Here is a 25,232-nt window from a genome sequence, read left to right on the forward strand (position 1 = left end):
TCCTGTCTGCAAGGCTTCTCCTGAGCCGTGTCTATGATCTGCACTCCTGTCTGAGGCTTCTCCTGAGTTATGTCTATGATCTGCGCTCCTGTCTGGGGGCTTCTCCTGAGCCGTGTCTATGATCTACACTCCTGTCTGCGAGGCTTCTCCTGAGCCATGTCTATGATCTGCACTCCTGTCTGGAGGCTTCTCCTGAGCCGTGTCTATGATCTGCACTCCTGTCTGAGGCTTTTCCTGAGCCATGTCTATGATCTGCGCTCCTGTCTGCGAGGCTTCTCCTGAACCATGTCTATGATCTGTATTCCTGTCTGTGAGGCTTCTCCTGAGCCATGTCTATGATCTGCGCTCCTGTCTGGAATCTTCTTCTGAGCCATGTCTATGCTCTGCACTCCTGTCTGCGAGGCTTCTCCTGAGCCATGTCTATGATCTGCACTCCTGTCTTTGAGGCTTTTTCTGAGCCATGTGTATGATCTGCGCTCCTGTCTGCGAGGCTTCTCCTGAGCCATGTCTATGATCTGCACTCCTGTCTGCGAGGATTCTCCTGAGCCATGTCTATGATCTGCGCTCCTGTCTGGAATCTTCTTCTGAGCCATGTCTATGATCTGCGCTCCTGTCTGCGAGGCTTCTCCTGAGCCATGTCTATGATCTGCGCTCCTGTCTGCGAGGCTTCTCCTGAGCCATGTCTATGATCTGCACTCCTGTCTGCGAGGATTCTCCTGAGCCGTGTCTATGATCTGCGCTCCTGTCTGCGAGGCTTCTCCTGAGCCATGTCTATGATCTGCACTCCTGTCTGCGAGGCTTCTCCTGAGCCATGTCTATGATCTGCCCTCCTGTCTGCGAGGCTCCTCCTGAGCAGTATCTATGATCTGCGCTCCTGTCTGCGAGGCTCCTCCTGAGCAGTGTCTATGATCTGCGCTCCTGTCTGTAGGCTTCTCCTGAGCCGTGTCTATGATCTGCATTCCTGTCTGTAAGGCATCCTCTGGCTGTGTCTATGATCTGCACTCCTGTCTGTAAGGCATCCTCTGGCTGTGTCTATGATCTGCGCTCCTGTCTGGAGTCTTCTCCTGAGCCATGTCTATGATCTGCGCTCCTGTCTGCGAGGCTTCTCCTGAGCCATGTCTATGATCTGCACTCTTGTCTGCGAGATCCTCCTGAGCAGTGTCTATGATCTGCGCTCCTGTCTGTAGGCTTCTCCTGAGCCGTGTCTATGATCTGCATTCCTGTCTGTAAGGCTTCCTCTGGCTGTGTCTATGATCTGCGCTCCTGTCTGGAGTCTTCTCCTGAGCCGTGTCTATGATCTGCACTTCTGTCTGCGAGGCTTCTCCTGAGCCATGTCTATGATCTGCGCTCCTGTCTGCAAGGCTTCTCCTGGCTGTGTCTATGATCTGCGCTTCTATCTGCGAGGCTTCTCCCGAGTTATGTCTATGATCTGCACTCCTGTCTGTAAGGCTTCTCCTGGCTGTGTCTATGATCTGCGCTCCTGTCTGCGAGGCTTCTCCTGAGTTATGTCTATGATCTGCGCTCCTATCTGCGAGGCTTCTCCTGAGCCTTGTCTATGATCTGCGCTCCTGTCTGGGGGTTTCTCCTGAGCCATGTCTATGATCTGCACTCCTGTCTGCGAGGATTCTCCTGAGCCATGTCTATGATCTGCGCTCCTGTCTGGAATCTTCTTCTGAGCCATGTCTATGATCTGCGCTCCTGTCTGCGAGGCTTCTCCTGAGCCATGTCTATGATCTGCGCTCCTGTCTGCGAGGCTTCTCCTGAGCCATGTCTATGATCTGCACTCCTGTCTGCGAGGATTCTCCTGAGCCGTGTCTATGATCTGCGCTCCTGTCTGCGAGGCTTCTCCTGAGCCATGTCTATGATCTGCACTCCTGTCTGCGAGGCTTCTCCTGAGCCATGTCTATGATCTGCCCTCCTGTCTGCGAGGCTCCTCCTGAGCAGTATCTATGATCTGCGCTCCTGTCTGCGAGGCTCCTCCTGAGCAGTGTCTATGATCTGCGCTCCTGTCTGTAGGCTTCTCCTGAGCCGTGTCTATGATCTGCATTCCTGTCTGTAAGGCATCCTCTGGCTGTGTCTATGATCTGCACTCCTGTCTGTAAGGCATCCTCTGGCTGTGTCTATGATCTGCGCTCCTGTCTGGAGTCTTCTCCTGAGCCATGTCTATGATCTGCGCTCCTGTCTGCGAGGCTTCTCCTGAGCCATGTCTATGATCTGCACTCTTGTCTGCGAGATCCTCCTGAGCAGTGTCTATGATCTGCGCTCCTGTCTGTAGGCTTCTCCTGAGCCGTGTCTATGATCTGCATTCCTGTCTGTAAGGCTTCCTCTGGCTGTGTCTATGATCTGCGCTCCTGTCTGGAGTCTTCTCCTGAGCCGTGTCTATGATCTGCACTTCTGTCTGCGAGGCTTCTCCTGAGCCATGTCTATGATCTGCGCTCCTGTCTGCAAGGCTTCTCCTGGCTGTGTCTATGATCTGCGCTTCTATCTGCGAGGCTTCTCCCGAGTTATGTCTATGATCTGCACTCCTGTCTGTAAGGATTCTCCTGGCTGTGTCTATGATCTGCGCTCCTGTCTGCGAGGCTTCTCCTGAGTTATGTCTATGATCTGCGCTCCTATCTGCGAGGCTTCTCCTGAGCCTTGTCTATGATCTGCGCTCCTGTCTGGGGGTTTCTCCTGAGCCATGTCTATGATCTGCGCTTCTGTCTGCAAGGCTTCTCCTGAGTTGTGTCTATGATCTGCGCTCCTGTCTGCAAGGCTTCTCCTGAGCCATGTCTATGATCTGCACTCCTGTCTGCGAGGTTTCTCCTGAGCCATGTCTATGATCTGCGCTCCCGTCTGGGGGCTTCTCCTGGCTGTGTCTATGATCTGCACTTCTATCTGCGAGGATTCTCCTGAGCCATGTCTATGATCTGCGCTCCTGTCTGCGAGGCTTCTCCTGAGCCGTGTCTATGATCTGCGCTCCTGTCTGCGAGGCTTCTCATGAGTTGTGTCTATGATCTGCGCTCCTGTCTGGAATCTTCTTCTGAGCCATGTCTATGATCTGCGCTCCTGTCTGGAATCTTCTTCTGAGCCATGTCTATGATCTGCGCTCCTGTCTGCGAGTTTTCTCCTGAGCCATGTCTATGATCTGCGCTCCTGTCTGGGGGCTTCTCCTGGCTGTGTCTATGATCTGCACTTCTGTCTGCGAGAATTCTCCTGAACCATGTCTATGATCTGCGCTCCTGTCTGCGAGGCTTCTCCTGAGCCGTGTCTATGATCTGCGCTCCTGTCTGCGAGGCTTCTCCTGAGCCATGTCTATGATCTGCGCTCCTGTCTGGGGGCTTCTCCTGAGTTATGTCTATGATCTGCGCTCCTGTCTGCGAGGCTTCTCCTGAGCCATGTCTATGATCTGCGCTCCTGTCTGCGAGGCTTCTCCTGAGCCGTGTCTATGATCTGCGCTCCTGTCTGCGAGGCTTCTCCTGAGTTGTGTCTATGATCTGCGCTCCTGTCTGGGGGCTTCTCCTGAGTTGTGTCTATGATCTGCGCTCCTGTCTGCGAGGCTTCTCCTGAGCCGTGTCTATGATCTACGCTCCTGTCTGCGAGGCTTCTCCTGAGTTGTGTCTATGATCTGCGCTCCTGTCTGCGAGGCTTCTCCTGAGCCGTGTCTATGATCTACGCTCCTGTCTGCGAGGCTTCTCCTGAGCCATGTCTATGATCTACGCTCCTGTCTGCGAGGCTTCTCCTGAGTTGTGTCTATGATCTGCGCTCCTGTCTGCGAGGCTTCTCCTGAGCCATGTCTATGATCTGCGCTCCTGTCTGCGAGGCTTCTCCTGAGTTGTGTCTATGATCTGCGCTCCTGTCTGCGAGGCTTCTCCTGAGCCGTGTCTATGATCTACGCTCCTGTCTGCGAGGCTTCTCCTGAGCCATGTCTATGATCTGCGCTCCTGTCTGCGAGGCTTCTCCTGAGCCGTGTCTATGATCTACGCTCCTGTCTGCGAGGCTTCTCCTGAGCCATGTCTATGATCTGCGCTCCTGTCTGCGAGGCTTCTCCTGAGTTGTGTCTATGATCTGCGCTCCTGTCTGCGAGGTTTCTCCTGAGTTGTGTCTATGATCTACGCTCCTGTCTGCGAGGCTTCTCCTGAGTTGTGTCTATGATCTGCGCTCCTGTCTGCGAGGCTTCTCCTGAGTTGTGTCTATGATCTGCGCTCCTATCTGCGAGGCTTCTCCTGGCTGTCTATGATCTGCGCTACTGTCTGCGAGGCTTCTCCTGAGCCATGTCTATGATCTGCACTCCTGTCTGCGAGGCTTCTTCTGAGCCATGTCTATGATCTGCGCTACTGTCTGCGAGGCTTCTCCTGAGCCATGTCTATGATCTGCACTCCTGTCTGGAGGCTTCTCCTGAGCCATGTCTATGATCTGCACTCCTGTCTGGAGGCTTCTCCTGAGCCGTGTCTATGATCTGCACTCCTGTCTGAGGCTTTTCCTGAGCCATGTCTATGATCTGCGCTCCTGTCTGCGAGGCTTCTCCTGAACCATGTCTATGATCTGTATTCCTGTCTGTGAGGCTTCTCCTGAGCCATGTCTATGATCTGCGCTCCTGTCTGGAATCTTCTTCTGAGCCATGTCTATGCTCTGCACTCCTGTCTGCGAGGCTTCTCCTGAGCCATGTCTATGATCTGCACTCCTGTCTTTGAGGCTTTTCCTGAGCCATGTGTATGATCTGCGCTCCTGTCTGGAATCTTCTTCTGAGCCATGTCTATGATCTGCGCTCCTGTCTGCGAGGCTTCTCCTGAGCCGTGTCTATGATCTGCGCTCCTGTCTGCGAGGCTTCTCCTGAGCCATGTCTATGATCTGCACTCCTGTCTGCGAGGCTTCTCCTGAGCCATGTCTATGATCTGCCCTCCTGTCTGCGAGCCTCCTCCTGAGCAGTATCTATGATCTGCGCTCCTGTCTGCGAGGCTCCTCCTGAGCAGTGTCTATGATCTGCGCTCCTGTCTGTAGGCTTCTCCTGAGCCGTGTCTATGATCTGCATTCCTGTCTGTAAGGCATCCTCTGGCTGTGTCTATGATCTGCACTCCTGTCTGTAAGGCATCCTCTGGCTGTGTCTATGATCTGCGCTCCTGTCTGGAGTCTTCTCCTGAGCCATGTCTATGATCTGCGCTCCTGTCTGCGAGGCTTCTCCTGAGCCATGTCTATGATCTGCACTCTTGTCTGCGAGATCCTCCTGAGCAGTGTCTATGATCTGCGCTCCTGTCTGTAGGCTTCTCCTGAGCCGTGTCTATGATCTGCATTCCTGTCTGTAAGGCTTCCTCTGGCTGTGTCTATGATCTGCGCTCCTGTCTGGAGTCTTCTACTGAGCCGTGTCTATGATCTGCACTTCTGTCTGCGAGGCTTCTCCTGAGCCATGTCTATGATCTGCGCTCCTGTCTGCAAGGCTTCTCCTGGCTGTGTCTATGATCTGCGCTTCTATCTGCGAGGCTTCTCCCGAGTTATGTCTATGATCTGCACTCCTGTCTGTAAGGCTTCTCCTGGCTGTGTCTATGATCTGCGCTCCTGTCTGCGAGGCTTCTCCTGAGTTATGTCTATGATCTGCGCTCCTATCTGCGAGGCTTCTCCTGAGCCTTGTCTATGATCTGCGCTCCTGTCTGTGAGGCTTCTCCTGAGCCATGTCTATGATCTGCACTCCTGTCTGTAAGGCTTCCTCTGGCTGTGTGTATGATCTGCGCTCCTGTCTGGAGGCTTCTCCTGGCTGTCTATGATCTGCACTCCTGTCTGTAAGGCCTCTCCTGAGCCGTGTCTATGATCTGTGCTCCTGTCTGTAAGGCATCTTCTGGTTGTGTCTATGATCTGCACTCCTGTCTGTAAGGCTTCCTCTGGCTGTGTCTATGATCTGCGCTCCTGTCTGGGGGCTTCTCCTGAGCCGTGTCTATGATCTGCGCTCCTGTCTAGGAGGCTTCTCCTGAGCCATGTCTATGATCTGCATTCCTGTCTGGAGGCTTCTCCTGAGCCATGTCTATGATCTACACTCCTGTCTGTAAGACTTCCCCTGAGCCATGTGTATGATCTGCACTTCTGTCTGGAGGCTTCTCCTGAGTTATGTCTATGATCTGCCCTTCTGTCTGTGAGGCTTCTCCTGAGCCGTGTCTATGATCTGCACTCCAGTCTGGAGGCTTCTCCTGAGTTATGTCTATGATCTGCCCTCCTGTCTGGAGGCTTCTCCTGAGTTATGTCTATGATCTGCACTCCTGTCTGGAGGCTTCTCCTGAGTTATGTCTATGATCTGCCCTCCTGTCTGGAGGCTTCTCCTGAGCCATGTCTATGATCTGCACTCCTGTCTGCGAGGCTTCTCCTGAGTCTTGTCCATGATCTGCGCTCCTGTCTGTAGGCTTCTCCTGAGCCGTGTCTATGATCTGCATTCCTGTCTCTAAGGCTTCTTCTGGCTGTGTCTATGATCTGCGCTCCTGTCTGCAAGGTTTCTCCTGAGCCGTGTCTATGATCTGCCCTCCTGTCTGTAAGGCTTCTTCTGGCTGTCTATGATCTGCGCTCTGGTCTGCGAGACTTCTCCTGAGCCATGTCTATGATCTGCATTCCTGTCTGTAAGGCTTCCTCTGGCTGTGTCTATGATCTGCGCTCCTGTCTGGAGGCTTCTCCTGAGTTATGTCTATGATCTGCGCTCCTGTCTGGAGGCTTCTCCTGAGCCGTGTCTATGATCTGCGCTCCTGTCTGAGGCTTTTCCTGAGCCATGTCTATAATCTGCACTCCTGTCTGCAAGGCTTCTCCTGAGCCGTGTCTATGATCTGCACTCCTGTCTGAGGCTTCTCCTGAGTTATGTCTATGATCTGCGCTCCTGTCTGGGGGCTTCTCCTGAGCCGTGTCTATGATCTACACTCCTGTCTGCGAGGCTTCTCCTGAGCCATGTCTATGATCTGCACTCCTGTCTGGAGGCTTCTCCTGAGCCGTGTCTATGATCTGCACTCCTGTCTGAGGCTTTTCCTGAGCCATGTCTATGATCTGCGCTCCTGTCTGCGAGGCTTCTCCTGAACCATGTCTATGATCTGTATTCCTGTCTGTGAGGCTTCTCCTGAGCCATGTCTATGATCTGCGCTCCTGTCTGGAATCTTCTTCTGAGCCATGTCTATGCTCTGCACTCCTGTCTGCGAGGCTTCTCCTGAGCCATGTCTATGATCTGCACTCCTGTCTTTGAGGCTTTTTCTGAGCCATGTGTATGATCTGCGCTCCTGTCTGCGAGGCTTCTCCTGAGCCATGTCTATGATCTGCACTCCTGTCTGCGAGGATTCTCCTGAGCCATGTCTATGATCTGCGCTCCTGTCTGGAATCTTCTTCTGAGCCATGTCTATGATCTGCGCTCCTGTCTGCGAGGCTTCTCCTGAGCCATGTCTATGATCTGCGCTCCTGTCTGCGAGGCTTCTCCTGAGCCATGTCTATGATCTGCACTCCTGTCTGCGAGGATTCTCCTGAGCCGTGTCTATGATCTGCGCTCCTGTCTGCGAGGCTTCTCCTGAGCCATGTCTATGATCTGCACTCCTGTCTGCGAGGCTTCTCCTGAGCCATGTCTATGATCTGCCCTCCTGTCTGCGAGGCTCCTCCTGAGCAGTATCTATGATCTGCGCTCCTGTCTGCGAGGCTCCTCCTGAGCAGTGTCTATGATCTGCGCTCCTGTCTGTAGGCTTCTCCTGAGCCGTGTCTATGATCTGCATTCCTGTCTGTAAGGCATCCTCTGGCTGTGTCTATGATCTGCACTCCTGTCTGTAAGGCATCCTCTGGCTGTGTCTATGATCTGCGCTCCTGTCTGGAGTCTTCTCCTGAGCCATGTCTATGATCTGCGCTCCTGTCTGCGAGGCTTCTCCTGAGCCATGTCTATGATCTGCACTCTTGTCTGCGAGATCCTCCTGAGCAGTGTCTATGATCTGCGCTCCTGTCTGTAGGCTTCTCCTGAGCCGTGTCTATGATCTGCATTCCTGTCTGTAAGGCTTCCTCTGGCTGTGTCTATGATCTGCGCTCCTGTCTGGAGTCTTCTCCTGAGCCGTGTCTATGATCTGCACTTCTGTCTGCGAGGCTTCTCCTGAGCCATGTCTATGATCTGCGCTCCTGTCTGCAAGGCTTCTCCTGGCTGTGTCTATGATCTGCGCTTCTATCTGCGAGGCTTCTCCCGAGTTATGTCTATGATCTGCACTCCTGTCTGTAAGGCTTCTCCTGGCTGTGTCTATGATCTGCGCTCCTGTCTGCGAGGCTTCTCCTGAGTTATGTCTATGATCTGCGCTCCTATCTGCGAGGCTTCTCCTGAGCCTTGTCTATGATCTGCGCTCCTGTCTGGGGGTTTCTCCTGAGCCATGTCTATGATCTGCACTCCTGTCTGCGAGGATTCTCCTGAGCCATGTCTATGATCTGCGCTCCTGTCTGGAATCTTCTTCTGAGCCATGTCTATGATCTGCGCTCCTGTCTGCGAGGCTTCTCCTGAGCCATGTCTATGATCTGCGCTCCTGTCTGCGAGGCTTCTCCTGAGCCATGTCTATGATCTGCACTCCTGTCTGCGAGGATTCTCCTGAGCCGTGTCTATGATCTGCGCTCCTGTCTGCGAGGCTTCTCCTGAGCCATGTCTATGATCTGCACTCCTGTCTGCGAGGCTTCTCCTGAGCCATGTCTATGATCTGCCCTCCTGTCTGCGAGGCTCCTCCTGAGCAGTATCTATGATCTGCGCTCCTGTCTGCGAGGCTCCTCCTGAGCAGTGTCTATGATCTGCGCTCCTGTCTGTAGGCTTCTCCTGAGCCGTGTCTATGATCTGCATTCCTGTCTGTAAGGCATCCTCTGGCTGTGTCTATGATCTGCACTCCTGTCTGTAAGGCATCCTCTGGCTGTGTCTATGATCTGCGCTCCTGTCTGGAGTCTTCTCCTGAGCCATGTCTATGATCTGCGCTCCTGTCTGCGAGGCTTCTCCTGAGCCATGTCTATGATCTGCACTCTTGTCTGCGAGATCCTCCTGAGCAGTGTCTATGATCTGCGCTCCTGTCTGTAGGCTTCTCCTGAGCCGTGTCTATGATCTGCATTCCTGTCTGTAAGGCTTCCTCTGGCTGTGTCTATGATCTGCGCTCCTGTCTGGAGTCTTCTCCTGAGCCGTGTCTATGATCTGCACTTCTGTCTGCGAGGCTTCTCCTGAGCCATGTCTATGATCTGCGCTCCTGTCTGCAAGGCTTCTCCTGGCTGTGTCTATGATCTGCGCTTCTATCTGCGAGGCTTCTCCCGAGTTATGTCTATGATCTGCACTCCTGTCTGTAAGGATTCTCCTGGCTGTGTCTATGATCTGCGCTCCTGTCTGCGAGGCTTCTCCTGAGTTATGTCTATGATCTGCGCTCCTATCTGCGAGGCTTCTCCTGAGCCTTGTCTATGATCTGCGCTCCTGTCTGGGGGTTTCTCCTGAGCCATGTCTATGATCTGCGCTTCTGTCTGCAAGGCTTCTCCTGAGTTGTGTCTATGATCTGCGCTCCTGTCTGCAAGGCTTCTCCTGAGCCATGTCTATGATCTGCACTCCTGTCTGCGAGGTTTCTCCTGAGCCATGTCTATGATCTGCGCTCCCGTCTGGGGGCTTCTCCTGGCTGTGTCTATGATCTGCACTTCTATCTGCGAGAATTCTCCTGAGCCATGTCTATGATCTGCGCTCCTGTCTGCGAGGCTTCTCCTGAGCCGTGTCTATGATCTGCGCTCCTGTCTGCGAGGCTTCTCATGAGTTGTGTCTATGATCTGCGCTCCTGTCTGGAATCTTCTTCTGAGCCATGTCTATGATCTGCGCTCCTGTCTGGAATCTTCTTCTGAGCCATGTCTATGATCTGCGCTCCTGTCTGCGAGTTTTCTCCTGAGCCATGTCTATGATCTGCGCTCCTGTCTGGGGGCTTCTCCTGGCTGTGTCTATGATCTGCACTTCTGTCTGCGAGAATTCTCCTGAACCATGTCTATGATCTGCGCTCCTGTCTGCGAGGCTTCTCCTGAGCCGTGTCTATGATCTGCGCTCCTGTCTGCGAGGCTTCTCCTGAGCCATGTCTATGATCTGCGCTCCTGTCTGGGGGCTTCTCCTGAGTTATGTCTATGATCTGCGCTCCTGTCTGCGAGGCTTCTCCTGAGCCATGTCTATGATCTGCGCTCCTGTCTGCGAGGCTTCTCCTGAGCCGTGTCTATGATCTGCGCTCCTGTCTGCGAGGCTTCTCCTGAGTTGTGTCTATGATCTGCGCTCCTGTCTGGGGGCTTCTCCTGAGTTGTGTCTATGATCTGCGCTCCTGTCTGCGAGGCTTCTCCTGAGCCGTGTCTATGATCTACGCTCCTGTCTGCGAGGCTTCTCCTGAGTTGTGTCTATGATCTGCGCTCCTGTCTGCGAGGCTTCTCCTGAGCCGTGTCTATGATCTACGCTCCTGTCTGCGAGGCTTCTCCTGAGCCTTGTCTATGATCTACGCTCCTGTCTGCGAGGCTTCTCCTGAGTTGTGTCTATGATCTGCGCTCCTGTCTGCGAGGCTTCTCCTGAGCCATGTCTATGATCTGCGCTCCTGTCTGCGAGGCTTCTCCTGAGTTGTGTCTATGATCTGCGCTCCTGTCTGCGAGGCTTCTCCTGAGCCGTGTCTATGATCTACGCTCCTGTCTGCGAGGCTTCTCCTGAGCCATGTCTATGATCTGCGCTCCTGTCTGCGAGGCTTCTCCTGAGCCGTGTCTATGATCTACGCTCCTGTCTGCGAGGCTTCTCCTGAGCCATGTCTATGATCTGCGCTCCTGTCTGCGAGGCTTCTCCTGAGTTGTGTCTATGATCTGCGCTCCTGTCTGCGAGGTTTCTCCTGAGTTGTGTCTATGATCTACGCTCCTGTCTGCGAGGCTTCTCCTGAGTTGTGTCTATGATCTGCGCTCCTGTCTGCGAGGCTTCTCCTGAGTTGTGTCTATGATCTGCGCTCCTATCTGCGAGGCTTCTCCTGGCTGTCTATGATCTGCGCTACTGTCTGCGAGGCTTCTCCTGAGCCATGTCTATGATCTGCACTCCTGTCTGCGAGGCTTCTTCTGAGCCATGTCTATGATCTGCGCTCCTGTCTGCGAGGCTTCTCCTGAACCATGTCTATGATCTGCGCTCCTGTCTGTAAGGCTTCTCCTGAGCCACATCACACTTGTCTAAAAGAAGCCAAAGGTTGCTGCTTTATTTTAAGAAGTCCTCTGAAAATTTATATTGTATTAGTTTTGATAACTATCTTCCAAAATATTAGCACTTCTGACCAGAACCTGTGTCCACCTCCACAGCCTTTTAGCATTTATGGTCAGTGGGGTCCTCTCTCCTGTAGAGTGCAAGTTCTTATTGTAAGCACTGTCAGCTCTCTCCTCATTGGAGCCAGTCAGCTTGGTGCCATGGTCATTGTCCCTGTTGTTTTGAGTGGTACCTCTAAACCCTGAGCTCTAGACCCAGACATCACTCACCTTCAGAGTCTTTGGAGAAGGAGAGGAGCTGCTCGCTGCTGTCTGACAGCTCCAGTTCATCAACAAGTAAGAGATCGGACTCAAGTACTAGACTGCTGGGATCCAGAGGCTCCTCACTTCCCCCTGATATAGAGAGAGCCTATTACTTCCTAGGCAATACGAGATGGCACACCTGCCGCCTGTCACTGCTCGCGGCCCAGGTATGTAACTAGGGTCATATAAGCAGAAGGACGCAATGTATTCATTATGTATGTATCTGTGTACACGTAAGACGGACATGGGGTGAAGATATGTTGGAGTTGAGATAACCATGACATGCGGGTAGATATATTGGTGTATACATAAGCAGGACATACAGTGTAAATCTCAAGGGTTTGGTAGGAGGCTTGTACTATCTCTCCTTGGGGAGAGAGTGCCTTAGTCTTAGAGACTTATAGGCTATACATGCTCCTCTGGAATTCTGGGAAAAGGGTATGCAAATGAGCTCTTAATAAGCTCCGCCTCTGATGCTAAAGAGGTAAGGCAGCTATCCTAGAAGTCAATGTTCGACCCTATAAATAGGCCTTGAGACAGGCCTCTCACCTAGTTAAGCCAATTCTCTCTGCTCTGATGAGGGGCAATCACCCCAAAACATCTAAGATAAGGTGCTGGCTTATTAAATATCTGAGTCATGTCTCAAGGCCTCTGGACTTAAAGGATAGCTGCCTTACATCTGGTGGCATCAGAAGCGGAGCTTGTTAAGAGCTCATTTACATCCCTTTCTTCCCAATCTATAAGGGCACACATAAGCAGGAAATGTGGTGTAGATATATCGGGGTACACATAAGCAGGACATGTGTACATATATTAGGTCCTGTTAGCATACAGGTGACATGGTGTGCCTTATATAAAAGCTCAGGTACAACCAATCAGTCCCGAGAACAATATGGAAGATAACCAGTCTGGAATATGAAAGGTAACCAACACCCAATCTGTCACAACTAAGTACGTCTCTGCTTTTTTGGCGTCGACGCTGCAGCCAATCCCTGACACCTATGAACCATTTACAAAAACATAATGCTGCCCTGTTCAATAATTTAGTCTCCAGATTTCTGGAGCATCACTGGGGCTCCAGAAGTATGTTCTCCCCATCTTAAAGGGGTTATCCAATATCATAAACAGCCCCCCATGTGCCCGGCCCCTCACAGGGAACATACTTACCCCGCTCCGGGCCCCTGCACCGCTGCTTCTCCCTGTACACGGATGAAAACATCCGGTGTCGGGGGGGGACCAGCCAATGGCAGGCGGGGACAGGGACCAGCCTCCCTAGCATCGGGGGTGACGCTAGGAAGGCTCATCCCCGTGTACAGGGAGAAGCAGAAGGAGCGGGGGATCCAGGTAAGTACATTTACTCTAAAGGGGCCCGGCACAAGGGGGTCTGTTTATGATATTGGATAACCCCTTTAAGCCAACATCTATAAGAACAGTAATTTATCTGGTCAGACCAATCCCTTTGTGCCGCCCATTGTTTGGCCCGGTCACTACACAGACTTCCTTAACCCCTTAAGGACTCAGACCTATTTCACCTTAAGGACTTGGCCATTTTTTTGCAAATCTGACCAGTGTCACTTTAAGTGCTGATAACTTTAAAATGCTTTGACTTATCCAGGCCATTCTGAGATTGTTTTTCCGTCACATATTGTACTTTATGACACTGGTAAAATGAAGTAAAAATAATTCATTTTTATTTATAAAAAAAATACCAAATTTAGCAAAGATTTGTAAAAAATTAAAAAAAGAAATATGGATGGGCACTCGTATATGGAATTAAAGGACAGGATTTATTGAAACATACAAAAAAGACAGCAATAAAACAATAATAAAAGATATATAAAATATAGAAATTATTTTCTAAGCAGAGGCTATCCAATCCAGTTGATCTCACTGGAATATGTTCCAGTACTAGGTGTATAGAAGAGGTCACACTGGATAGGCGGCCTCTACCAGAAAAAACAACTTATTCAATCTTCTATACCCTTAAAAATGCATTAAACATTGTAATCCTATGTCCAAATAAAATGCACTTGAGTATTCTACGTTGATGTTTTAACCTAAGTGAATAGACTATTATGAGAACACAGATATATCAACTATGTTTTCTATTGTGAATACACAATAACACTGTGTGTGTCAATTTGTATCCTATTAAGTAAGCGCAGGTATCGCTAATGTCCCGGTAACTTCTCCTGTGAGACTGGCAATCTTTGTAAAGAGTGTGAGTCTCTATATATTTCCAATGCAGTTCAAGCGGAGGGGTTAAGATGAAATGGCCAAATATAGATCGTCAATTTCTTCGGTCTTATTAACCTACTGCCTCTTGATTCTTTACCCACTATGTGGGCTTACCTTTTGCCTGATTTTCAACTTTCCTGGGAGTAAAAAGACGGTCTCTGCTCCGTGCTGTACGCCGGCGTCCCGGCTATAGAGTCCGTCACGTCCCACGTGTGTTGCGCAACTACTTCCAACAGCTGACTTGGTATAGGAGCTGCGTGCTTGTAATCTCAGGCGCAGGTTAGATGACGTATTGGAGATCTTTTCCAAAATAGTGGCAGTTGTTCCTCTTTAAAGTGCACTTTTCTTTCATGAAGAGCGGGGTATTCTTCTAATTAATCACCAAACGCGTTTCGGGGAGACGCTGTCCCCTTCCTCAGTGGCACACTGAGGAAGGGGACAGCGTCTCCCCGAAACGCGTTTGGTGATTAATTAGAAGAATACCCCGCTCTTCATGAAAGAAAAGTGCACTTTAAAGAGGAACAACTGCCACTATTTTGGAAAAGATCTCCAATACGTCATCTAACCTGCGCCTGAGATTACAAGCACGCAGCTCCTATACCAAGTCAGCTGTTGGAAGTAGCTGCGCAACACACGTGGGGCGTGACGGACTCTATAGCCGGGACGCCGGCTTACAGCACGGAGCAGAGACCGTCTTTTTACTCCCAGGAAAGTAGAAAATCAGGCAAAAGGTAAGCCCACATAGTGGGTAAAGAATCAAGAGGCAGTAGGTTAATAAGACCGAAGAAACTGACGATCTATATTTGGCCATTTCATCTTAACCCCTCCGCTTGAACTGCATTGGAAATATATAGAGACTCACACTCTTTACAAAGATTGCCAGTCTCACAGGAGAAGTTACCGGGACATTAGCGATACCTGCGCTTACTTAATAGGATACAAATTGACACACACAGTGTTATTGTGTATTCATAATAGGAAACATAGTTGATATATCTGTGTTCTCATAATAGTCTATTCACTTAGGTTAATACATCAACGTAGAATACTCAAGTGCATTTTATTTGGACATAGGATTACAATGTTTAATGCATTTTTAAGGGTATAGAAGATTGAATAAGTTGTTTTTTCTGGTAGAGGCCGCCTATCCAGTGTGACCTCTTCTATACACCTAGTACTGGAACATATTCCAGTGAGATCAACTGGATTGGATAGCCTCTGCTTAGAAAATAATTTCTATATTTTATATATCTTTTATTATTGTTTTATTGCTGTCTTTTTTGTATGTTTCAATAAATCCTGTCCTTTAATTCCATATACGAGTGCCCATCCATATTTCTTTTTTTATATTTAATCCAATTTTGAGGGGTGTCTCAAATTTGGTTGGTGCACCTACCTTGAGAGAGCAGGGGTGAGCGGATCTCTATAATAATATTTGTAAAAAATTGCAAATTTCCAAGTTTCAATTTCTCTACTTCTATAATACATAGTAATACCTCCAAAAATAGTTATTACTTTACATTTCCCATATGTCTACTTCATGTTTGGGTCATTTTGGGAATGATATTTTATTTTTTGGGGATGTTACAAGGCTTAGAAGTAAATCTTGAAAATTTTCTGAAATTTTTAAAAACCAAATTTTTAGGGACCAGTTCAGGTCTGAAGTCACTTTGCGAGGCTTACATAACTAGAAACTACCCCCATTCTAGAAACTACACCCCTCAAGGTATTCAAAACTGATTTTACAAACGTCGTTAACCCCTTAGGTGTTCCACATAAATTAATGGAAAATAGAGATACAATTTCAAAATTTCACTTTTTTGGCAGATTTTCCATTTTAATAATTTTTTTCCGGTTACAAAGCAAGGGTTAACAGCCAAACCAAACTCAATATTTATGGCCCTGATTCTGTATTTTACAGAAACACCTCATATGTGGTCGTAAACTGCTGTACAGGCACACAGCAGGGCGTAGAAGGAAAGGAATGCCATACGGTTTTTGGAAGGCAGGTTTTGCTGGACTGGTTTTTTTGACACCAGGTCCCATTTGAAGCCCCCCTGATGCACTCCTAGAGTAGAAACTCCCAAAATAGTGACCCCATTTTAGAAACTACGGGATAGGGTGGCAGTATTGTTGGTACTAGTTTAGGGTACATATGATTTTTGGTTGCTCTATATTACTCTTTTTGTGAGGCAAGATAACAAGAAATAGCTGTTTTGGCACCGTTTTTATTTTTTGTTATTTACAACATTCATCTGACAGGTTAGATCATGTGGTATTTTTATAGACCAGGTTGTCACGGATGCGGTGATACCTAATATGTATACTTTTTTTTTTTAATGTAAGTTTTACACAATGATTTCATTTTTGAAGCAAAAAAAATCATGTTTTAGTGTTTCCATAGTCTGAGAGCCATAATTTTTTCAGTTTTTGGGTGATTACCTTGGGTAGGGTATGCTTTTTGCGGGATGAGTTGATGGTTTTATTGGCACTGATTTGGGGTGCGTGCGACTTTTTGATCGCTTGCTATTACACTTTTTGTGATGTAAGGTGACAAAAAATGGTTTATTTAGCACAATTTTAATTTTTTACGGTGTTCATCTGAGAGGTTAGGTCATGACATATTTTTATAGAGCCGGTCGATACGAACGCGGCAATACCAAATATGTATACTTTTTTTTTTATTTATGTAAGTTTTACACAATAACAATGGTGTTTTAGTGTCTTCATATTCTGAGCCATAGTTTTTTAATTTTTTGAGCGATTGTCTCAAGTAGGGGCTCATTTTTTGCAGGATGAGGTGACGGTTAGATTGGTACTATTTTGGTGGGCAAACGCCTTTTTGATCGCTAGCTGTTGTACTTTTTGTGATGTAAGGTGACATCTGAGGGGTTAGGTCATGTGATATGTTTATAGAGCCGGTCGATACGGACGCGGCGATACCTAATATGTATACTTTTTTTCCCCCCTATTTTTTACCAATTTTTTTTAACTTTATTTGGGGAAAATGAAGTTTTTGTTTATTTTTACTTAAAACTTAAATTTTTGGGGGGGGGAAACTTTATTTTTTCAACTTTTTTTTCACTTTATTTTTTGTCCAACTTTGGGACTTGAACTTTGGGGGGTATATTCCTTTACAATGCATTCCAATACTTCTGTATTGGAATGCATTGGCTGTATGAGTAATACCGTGTGTATTACTCATACAGCTTCCGGCCTGTGAGATCCAGGGGGCTGGATCTCACAGGCTCTTCACCGGAAGGCAGCGCAATGCCTTCCTTAGACATCGCGCTGCCTTCCATGACATCGGGTCCCCCCCACAGCCGCATGGGGACCCGATGGCACCGCCGATCGCCGCCGGAACCGCAGGTAAAACCGCAAACTGAATTGACCTGCGGTTTGCGGCGATCGCCGATACGGGGGGGTCACATAAACCCCCCGTCGTTCTGACAGGATGCCCGCTGAATGACGGGCATCCTGTTCCGATTAACCCCCGCCGCCATGCGTCCCTAAGGGGGCACTGCGCTGTCTGAGAGTGAGCTGCCAGCACAAACTGACTAAAGGCTTCTCTCACCCCCAGTCAGTCACTAGAGTCGGCAGACATGGCTCCCTGTGGCTGACTGAGGGTGAGAGAAGCACCTCAGGCTACCCCCATCTCACCTTCTGGTCTGAACGTACTCACACCCACCTTTTTTTTTGCCCGCGATGGGGCAGAGTTACATTTTGCACTGCTAGACGGAGGCTTGTTCCTGGTGACATCACTGGCACTGATGGGCAGGCTTTAGTGCTGCCCTAGCCGTTTTACAGGCTAGGGCAGTGCTAAAGCCCGCCCAGTAGTGCCGGTGACGTCACCGGGCTCATTGCTAGGCGGAAGTCTCCACCTAGCTTACCCATGGAGAGCCTGGGACGTCACCTGATCTGCAGAAAAAGCCCTTGTCCTGGGCGATTCAGTCAGAGGGGCTGAGTGTGGAAAGACGGGGATATGTCTGGGTTCAGCTCTGAACCCAGATTATCCCTTTAAGATTTGGAGGGACAGAGTAGCGACCACACCAGACTGAAGACAGTATTAATCCTAATTCCTTGGGGCATCATTTTACTTTCTCTTTCAACCCCCAGGAAATAGTTTCTCGGGATTTGACCGTGAGATGACGATATTAACCCCTTAACCCTCCATGACCAACCGGAAGGCCCCCGCTGCTTTCATAGTGAACTGCCCGAAAAGCTGTGTCCAAGGCACGACCTGACAGGCAGCCGGCAACAATTGCATGTTATATTGCAGTACAATACAGCAAAAAATATATAGAAAAAGTTTAAAAAGAGGCATAAAATTTAAAATAATGTAAATCCTTTCCTAAATGTACATAAAAAACTATACTACAAAATTAAACATAATAGGTACCACCACTTCCAAATATATACAAATTATTTATTGGGTGCAGTGAACACCACAATGTTGTTGGGTCAAGTTGACCTCCCATCAAAAGAAAAATTTATAAAAAGTGATCAAAAAGTAGTATGTACCCTAATATGGTAACAATAAAAACTAAAGTCCGCCTGACAAAAAATAAGCCATCACAAATCTCTGTAGACAAAAATATAAAAAAAAGTTATGGTTGTCAGGATACGGTGATGAAAAGAAAACATTTTTTAAACATTTTTATTTTTTTTTGGCAGTAGTAAACCCTTATAGAAACTATATAAATGTGGTATTGCCGTAATGGTATCGACCCACAGAACAAGGTCGGCATGTCATTTTGAGGGCACAGTGAACGCCATAAACAGAAAACCATGATAGAAATGTTTTTTTTTTTTCAATTTATAGGTCATGAAAAGCAGTGAGAAAAAAAATGAAAACTGACCCACTCTTTACAAGGTTAATGGTAAAAGCCTCCACTGCTAATGCCATTCTCCATGCCACCGCTCGTCACCCTTGTCATACAACATAGGGGTGACAACAGGATTTCTACGAAACTGAAGATACAGCGAAGAGCAGGTAATAGGCACCAGAAAGGAAGATCTGTGCACTAAGCCAGGCTCTAATGAATTACGGAACAAGCAACCTTAGTAAAAATGAAAAGTCGATGGCTTCCGGCGAGTCATAACTCCCACTAGAACCTCACCAGTCAAAGACAAGTCCATACTAACCCTTATGTGTGATAAAGTCGGGGGAAAGGAGCCTCGGAGGCTGAAACACTATGACTTAGCAGACTCAGAGGATGAAACACTTGGACTCAGCAGACTCAAAGGATGAAACACTATGACTCAGCAGACTCAGAGGATGAAACACTTGGACTCAGCAGACTCAGAGGATGAAACACTAGGACTCAGCAGACTCAGAGGATGAAACACTAGGACTCAGCAGACTCAGAGGATGAAACACTTGGACTCAGCAGACTCAGAGGATGAAACACTATGACTCAGCAGACTCAGAGGATGAAACACTTGGACTCAGCTGACTCAGAGGATGAAACACTTGGACTCAGCAGACTCAGAGGATGAAACACTATGACTCAGCAGACTCAGAGGATGAAACACTTGGACTCAGCAGACTCAGAGGATGAAACACTTGGATTTAGCAGACTCAGAGGATGAAACACTTGGACTCAGCAGACTCAGAGGATGAAACACTAGGACTTAGCAGACTCAGAGGATGAAACACTTGGACTCGGACTTCCGGTTCCGGCGCACATGGAGAGACGTGAGTGAGAGGCTCTCCGTTCGATCGGCCCAATAACCTAGAGAGCCGCCGCATCCCGGGACCGAAAGGTACCCTCAGACCTCCCGTGTATTGTGGGGAGCACCTATGGAGAAGTTCGTTGTCAGAGGCGGCTCTCAGAAAGAACCGCGGACACCACTCTCGGCGGGTGACGACCTGAAGGCCAGGGGCAAAATGGCGCCGGTGGCTGAAAAGCGGCACAGGCTTACCCGCTCATCCTCGCAGTCGACCCAGAGAAGTGCGGAGGCATCGGGTTCAGAGGAGGAAGAAGGAGAGAGCTGTCTAACCTCGGCTGATGAATTAACAGCCTCTTGTAAATCTATAGCCATAGAAGTGGCTAAACTGCTAGCTCCGGACATTAAAGCCTCCCTGGAAGCCACGGTCTCCTCGGCCCTGCAACAACTGCAGTCTGATGTGGCGCAACATACCTCTCAGATAGCTGAGGTGGAACAAAGAGTGGCAGTAGTGGAGGAGGATCTGGAGAAGACTCAGAAGAGTGTCAGCGACCTCCTGCGAGATAACCAGTACCTGAAGGAGAAGTTAGACGACCTGGAGAACCGATCCAGGAGAAGTAATCTACGGATCATCGGCCTTCCGGAATCGATTTCTCCGACCCAATTGGTTGATATTTGTGAGGTAGAGATCCCACAAGCACTGGGGCTGCGTGGCACTTGTACAGTGGAGAGGGCGCACCGTTTGGGGCCGTCGTTGCCAGCAGGTTCGCGTTCCAACAACATGAGGCCTAGAGCAGCTATAAGATCCTCCTATTTAGCGATTACTCAGCAGAAGTGGCTAAGCGCAGGAGTGAATTTTCGCAAGTATGCTCGGCTCTTGCTCGCAACAAGGTCAAGTTCGCCTTACTTTACCCTGCAACCCTGAGGATTTTTCGTCCAGATGGGACAGTTGACATGTTCCTTTCGCCGGGAGAAGCATTGGGGTCGCTGGACTCGGATCCCTTATTTTCTGATTTGATGCATCCATCCTCCCAGCGATCAACTTCCTCGGCCAGAGGGAGAGGAGCTACCCAGAAGTCGGGTAGAGATTGGGGCCCAGATCTACGGAGCCAGAACACCTGGGAGCGAATCCAAGTTGAATATGGACAGCACCGGATATCGTTGAAATATGATTAGGTCGTCCTGGAGAGTCACGTGAGATAGCATTGGACTTTTGGTTCATTTTTGTTAATGTGTTAAAACCCATTGATTATGCCGAATACTATGGGCCGGGGAACGGTGTATATTAAGGGATAGCTAATGATGTTTGAAGTAGGTAGTGACAACTACTACACTGTTAGATGTGCGAAAAAAGTGAAGTCGACAATTGCTTTATCTATGTTGTGGGGCTGGGTGGGGGGTTATGGGTGGGAGGGAGGGATGGGGGTGAACACTAAGTTGGATGTGGTTAGGGTGCAGATACCTTGGTACCAATATGTGATATTCAGTGTTGACCAGTTCTTGGTGGCTTCTCCTGCAGAGAACGAGTATATAGTGAAATTACTATGCGTGTAGTCACGTGGAACGTCAAGGGCCTACGATCCCCCACTAAACGTATGGCGGTGATGCGTCATCTCAAAAAACTCAAAGTAGATGTGGCGCTCCTGCAGGAGACCCATTTAGAAGAGGTTGATTTTTTTAGGATGCGTAGACTATGGGTGGGTCAAGTAGTAGGTTCACCCTCAGTGGGCAAAAAGGCGGGTATTATGGTCTTGTTTCACAAACGCTTGCAATACGAGATTCGCTCCATGTCCACTGACACCCAGGGGAGGTGGATGCGAATAAGCCTTGATTCTCCGGTCAGATAGTTCTACAAAATGTCTATGCCCCCAACACCTCTCAGACTGACTTTTACGTTGGAGAAAGACATTTTGGGAGAAGACTCACAGATGCTGCTGGTGGCGGGTGATTTTAATAGGGTACATAACGAACAGGAAGATAGGAAGCGAGGGGCTTTGGAAAATGTTACCCCGCAGAAACAGGCCCAGACGTTGCTCCCTCGGATACAAAATACAGGTCTTTGTGATACCTGGCGATACCACCATCCAGAGGATCGCGAATATACTCATTTTTCCCATGCCCGGGGGTCATGGTCCCGGATTGACTATCTCCTGACATCTCAGAGGATGCTGTCTAAAGTCAAGCTAGTAGAAATTTCGGACTTGTTAGTCTCAGACCATGCCCCAGTGGTTATGGAAATGATGGATTCAGTTCCTAGGGGACAGGATGTTACGTGGAGAATGCCGCAGCACTTATCCAAAGATAGGGAATTCCTGGATAAGCTAAAAGGGTGGTGGTGGGAATACTCTCAGGATAATGTGGAACAGGCGTCGAACCAGAATTTATTCTGGGACGCGGCCAAGGCAGTCCTGAGGGGTCGAATAATATCATATTCGATAGGAAAGAAGAGGGAAGCTAGTAAAAAGTTTGAGGAAGCTACCCAAAAGGTGCGGGAGATGTACACTCAATTTTTGCAAAACCCCTCAGCTCCCAATAAGGTTTTATGGGTCACGGCCAAGCATAGTTTTGACTACTGTCAGGAAAGAAAGGAAAAGTGGTTTGGAGACTACCAAAAAGCTAAGTTTTTTCGTGTAGGTAACAAAGCGGGTCGGCTATTAGCTAATCTAACGCGCCCATTTGTTAAACAAACGGCCTTGCATCCCCTGAAGGATAGTTCGGGAAAATTGTGCTCTCAGCCGAAGGACATAGTGGAGATATTAGGAGAGTATTTCCAAACATTATATTCAGGGGATCCCCCCCGCCCCCAGGAGGCAAGAGATCTTTTAGACAGGGTGGATTTGCCGCGTCTTTCTACTGAGGCGGTGGAAACGTTATGTCAAGACGTTAGCGATGAAGAGTTAGGGATAACAATTTAATCGCTATCAAATTGTAAAGCCCCGGGACCCGATGGATTCCCGGCGGAGTTTTACAAGGCCATGATCCCAGAACTCTCCCCGACGTTGACTAGTCTGTTTAATAACATAATGGCCGGGGGTAATTTACCGGACTCGGGCAAAATGGCACACATTAAAATTCTCCTGAAACCGGGCAGAGACTTGACTCAGCCCAGCGCATATAGACCGATCTCCCTGATCAATCAGGATATTAAAATTCTGGCAAAACTTTTGGCCAATAGGTTAGCCATTTGCATACCGAATCTAATTGGTTCACATCAGGTAGGGTTCATTAAAGGTAGGTCGGCAGTGACTAATGTACGCAAGGTCCTAACCGTTCTTAGCAGATATAGAGATCCCAAAAGCAAGCCTTCTCCGGCGTTGTTGGCAGTAGACGCCGAGAAGGCATTCGATAATGTCAATTGGCAATGGTTGGATATGGTACTGGATAGGGTTAATATTACGGGACGCTTCCGGAACTTCTTGACCGCACTCTATAACAACCCCCAGGCACGAGTGAATGTACCGGGCTTCTTATCCAAACCAATTACGCTGGAGAAGGGTACGAGGCAGGGTTGTCCCTTGTCCCCGTTACTTTTCAATTTAGCAATGGAGCCCTTGGCGAGATGGCTAATTGAGTCAGACACTTTTGAAGGTGTTAAGCTAGGGGGCAAGGTGCTGAAGGTTAGTTGCTTCGCAGACGACATGCTTATATTTTGGCTCCCCGGAGCTCCACTTAGAGAGGACTCTAGAGGCTTTGAATATCTATGGCAGGGCCACAGGATATAGGGTCAACGTGGAAAAAAGCCAGTTACTGTTTCTAGATCATCGGTCTCCGGCAACTAAACATCTACAGAATAGAGTGGAGGTTCGGAGGGATTATCTGACCTATTTGGGCATTAAGATAGGTCGCACCCCTGCGTCATTATATACTCTGAATTATCCCCCTCTCTTCCTTAAAATAGAGAATGAATTAGAGAAATGGCAGGACTTACCCTTGTCGGTGTGTGGGAGGGCTCACTTAATCAAAATGGTAAGCTTCCCGAAGCTTCTTTACCCGCTTCAGACTATTCCATTGTTGGTAAAGCACATGGATGTAGTTAGGATGCAAAGGGCGTTTAACCGTTTCCTCTGGAAAACTAAGAGACCTCGCATTGCCTATGCTAAATTAACGATGCTGAAAGATGAAGGGGGGTTGCAACTGCCGAATATTCGCCACTATAACTTGGCGGCGCTCTTCAGGCATGTGCGTTATTGGGTGTGGGGTACGGGGTATTACTCGGCGATTATATTCGAAAGGGAGTTAGCTGATGGAGAAAACCTGGAGGCCCTATTACATACTAAGATAAAAGACATACCGGTGTCAATAAGACAGTGCATTCTATTGAAGGACACCATAATGGCGTGGAAGGCGATTAGGAAAATCTATGGTCTCCCTTACTACCTGTCACCCAGATTACCATTATGGTCGCTGCCTGCGTTTCCCCAAGGTAGGGAGAATAGTATGTTCCAGACGTGGAGGGAAAAAAATATATTGAGACTCAAAGACCTGCTTCATACTTCTGGTCTCCACTGGTTAGATTGGGACCAGGTCAAGGTACAATTTGACTTTCAAGATGCCCACTATCTTCCCTATCAGCAAATTAAAAGTTATTGTAATGCTCAGGCATCTTCCGTCGGGGATTCTGATAGGTTAGCATGGTTTGCGGCCTTGCTAGGCAATGATGGCTCTCACATGCCCCTTTCTGAATTACAACGCAGGCTCCATAGTATTCAGACAATTGGCTTGGTAAAAGAGGCCTACAAACCCTGGGAGAGTAATCTGACCCGAACATAACAAAAAAGATGAGGGAAGGCATGGAATTGGTCAGACGGGCGACATATAATGAGCAGTGGAGAGAGACACAATTAAGACTCATGCATAGAGCGACGTATGCCTTCAATTTGTCCTATCAGGATGCCCCTGCTCATTATCTTCGTGAATGTCCTAAGTGTAGCCTCCAGAAGGCAGGTCTATTACATGCCATATGGGAATGCCCGAAAGTGCAACCGTTGTGGAAGCAGGCCATAGAATCTATAGATGACATTTGGGGGGATACGGTGGGTGCCACACCGCAGCAATGCATATTCCATTACATACCTAAAAACCAGGAGGGGGAAATAGGAGCGTTGGTTGCGAAGCCATGTATACATCTTCTGCTGATGTCGGTTAAGAAGTCTCTCCTACGACACTGGCTAGAAAAGGAAGTTCCAGTGTGGGAGGAGGTCATAGGGATGATGAAGAATGTTCTTTATTTAGAAAGGCTGGAGGTAGAACAGGATAAGGAACGCTTGGTCGAGAAGTTTATTAAAAAATGGAGGAGGTTCATAGAGAAACAACTTTCTGTTATTGAAATTCAGGAACTCATGGCCCCATTCAAACTCACTGGGTGGTATTTAGAGGCTCAGCTGGCAGATAGGTTGGGGAGATTGGCCCTTTAATTCGGCTGGTAGGCAAGTGGATCATTCAGGGCGGGGGACGAGGTACTGCATTGAAGCCACGTCAAGTCCGAAAGTCTTAGATTGGTGTTCAGGGGTGGGGGGAGGGGAGTTGGGGAATAACATGATAAAATGTGTATTGAGGAATCATATTTTCAAACCTGCCTGCACAAATATGCTTTGATGCAAATTTTCTGTATTGTATTGTTTGATATCCAATGCTGTACAACTGATTTCTCAATCCAATAAAGAGATTTTTGAAGAAACACTTGGACTCAGCAGACTCAGAGGCTGAAACACTTGGGCTCAGCAGACTCAGAGGCTGAAACACTTGGGCTCAGCAGACTCAGAGGCTGAAACACTTGGACTCAGCAGACTCAGAGGCTGAAACACTAGGACTCAGCAGACTCAGAGGCTGAAACACTAGGACTCAGCAGACTCAGA

General features: G+C 48.6%; 1 protein-coding gene across 2 annotated transcripts in view; it reads right to left on the reverse strand.

Annotated features, from left to right (window-relative positions):
• LOC122935332 (zinc finger protein 513-like) overlaps positions 1–25,232 on the reverse strand; it is a 71,730-nt gene that overhangs the window by 33,054 nt on the left and 13,444 nt on the right. Inside the window, exon 2 of one of the 2 annotated variants that reach the window (XM_044291098.1) lies at positions 11,437–11,559. The exons of the other annotated variant lie outside the window; for it this stretch is intronic. Coding sequence (XP_044147033.1) covers positions 11,437–11,559 — 123 coding nt within the window. The remainder of the gene's footprint in view (positions 1–11,436; positions 11,560–25,232) is intronic. 2 annotated transcript variants of the gene reach the window in all.

This window comes from Bufo gargarizans, chromosome 4 (genome assembly GCF_014858855.1).
Source record: "Bufo gargarizans isolate SCDJY-AF-19 chromosome 4, ASM1485885v1, whole genome shotgun sequence".
In the NCBI taxonomy this organism is placed as follows: domain Eukaryota; kingdom Metazoa; phylum Chordata; class Amphibia; order Anura; family Bufonidae; genus Bufo; species Bufo gargarizans.